This window comes from Haplochromis burtoni, unplaced genomic scaffold, assembly GCF_018398535.1.
Source record: "Haplochromis burtoni strain Fernald_Lab_line unplaced genomic scaffold, NCSU_Asbu1 Contig_6818, whole genome shotgun sequence".
In the NCBI taxonomy this organism is placed as follows: Eukaryota; Metazoa; Chordata; class Actinopteri; order Cichliformes; family Cichlidae; genus Haplochromis; species Haplochromis burtoni.
The window spans coordinates 1-1,150 of NW_024589175.1; the positions used below are offsets into that span (position 1 = coordinate 1).

Consider the following 1,150-nt stretch of genomic DNA (forward strand, 5'->3'; position numbering starts at 1 on the left):
AAATGATGTAACTCCAGAGTGGATGAGCTGATGTGATTTTAACCTTTCGATCTCAATATAAGCCTTTCCACAGTCACCACATACAAATTGTTTAGTACCAGAGTGGATAAGCTGATGTGATTTTAAGGCAGCAATGTGAGTAAAAGACTTTCCACACTGCTCACAGCTGAAGGGTTTAGCTGCACTGTGGATGAGCTGATGTCTTTTTAAGTTACTAACGTAAGCAAAAGCCTTTCCGCACTGATCACAGGTGAGAGGTTTATCTCCACTGTGGATGAGCTGATGTACTTTTAAATTGCCTATCTGAGTAAATGACTTTCCACACAGATCACAACTGAATGGTTTCTCTCCACTGTGGATGAGCTGATGTCTTTTTAACCTATCAATCTCAGTAAAAGAATTTCCACACTGATCACAGGTGAAAGGTTTAACTTCACTGTGGACGCCCTGATGTCTCTCTAAGTGATCTCTATCCGTAAAAGACTTTCCACACTGATCACAGACAAATGATTTACCTCCAACATGGATCATATAATGTCTCCTTAAGTGACCTTTCTGAGTAAAAGACTTTTCACACTGATCACAGTTGAAAGCTTTAAATCCAGTGTGGACGACCTGATGTGTTTTTAAGCTCCATCTATGAGTAAAGGTCTTTCCACACTGATCACAGCTGAATGGTTTCACACTGGTGTGGATCAACTGATGTGTTTTTAAGCTCCATCTATGAGTAAAGGTCTTTCCACACTGATCACAGCTGAATGGTTTCACACTGGTGTGGATCAGCTGATGTTTTTTTAAGTTGCATCTCAGAGTAAAGGTCTTTCCACACTGATCACAGCTGAATGGTTTCACACCGGTGTGGATCAGCTGATGTGATTTCAAGTGACCAATCTGAGTAAAAGACTTTCCACACTGATCACAGCTCAAGCTTCTGTCCTCCCTGTTGGCTCGCTTGCATCTTCTGATCTGCTTCATAGCAGGAAAAGTCTTTTCCACAGGGATCGCCGCTGGCTCATCTTTACTTTCTGGTGCTGGATGTTTTTGGTTGATGTCATCCATGTGCTGAGGTTTCGGCCTGCTTTCACTTCTTTCTCCTGTAATGACAAAGAACCCAAACAGTGACATCAGGTCTATACCTTCAGCTCATCCA

The 1,150-nt window shown here is 42.1% G+C and overlaps 1 protein-coding gene across 1 annotated transcript; it reads right to left on the reverse strand.

Annotated features, from left to right (window-relative positions):
- Positions 1–3: 3 nt before the first annotated feature.
- On the reverse strand, positions 4–1,144 carry LOC102304293 (gastrula zinc finger protein XlCGF8.2DB-like; the record flags this gene model as incomplete). The annotated part of the gene is made up of 1 exon (XM_005953665.2): positions 4–1,144. A coding segment is annotated over exon 1 (1,122 nt), but the record flags the coding sequence as incomplete, so codon positions are not given.
- Between the last annotated feature and the right edge of the window lie 6 nt (positions 1,145–1,150).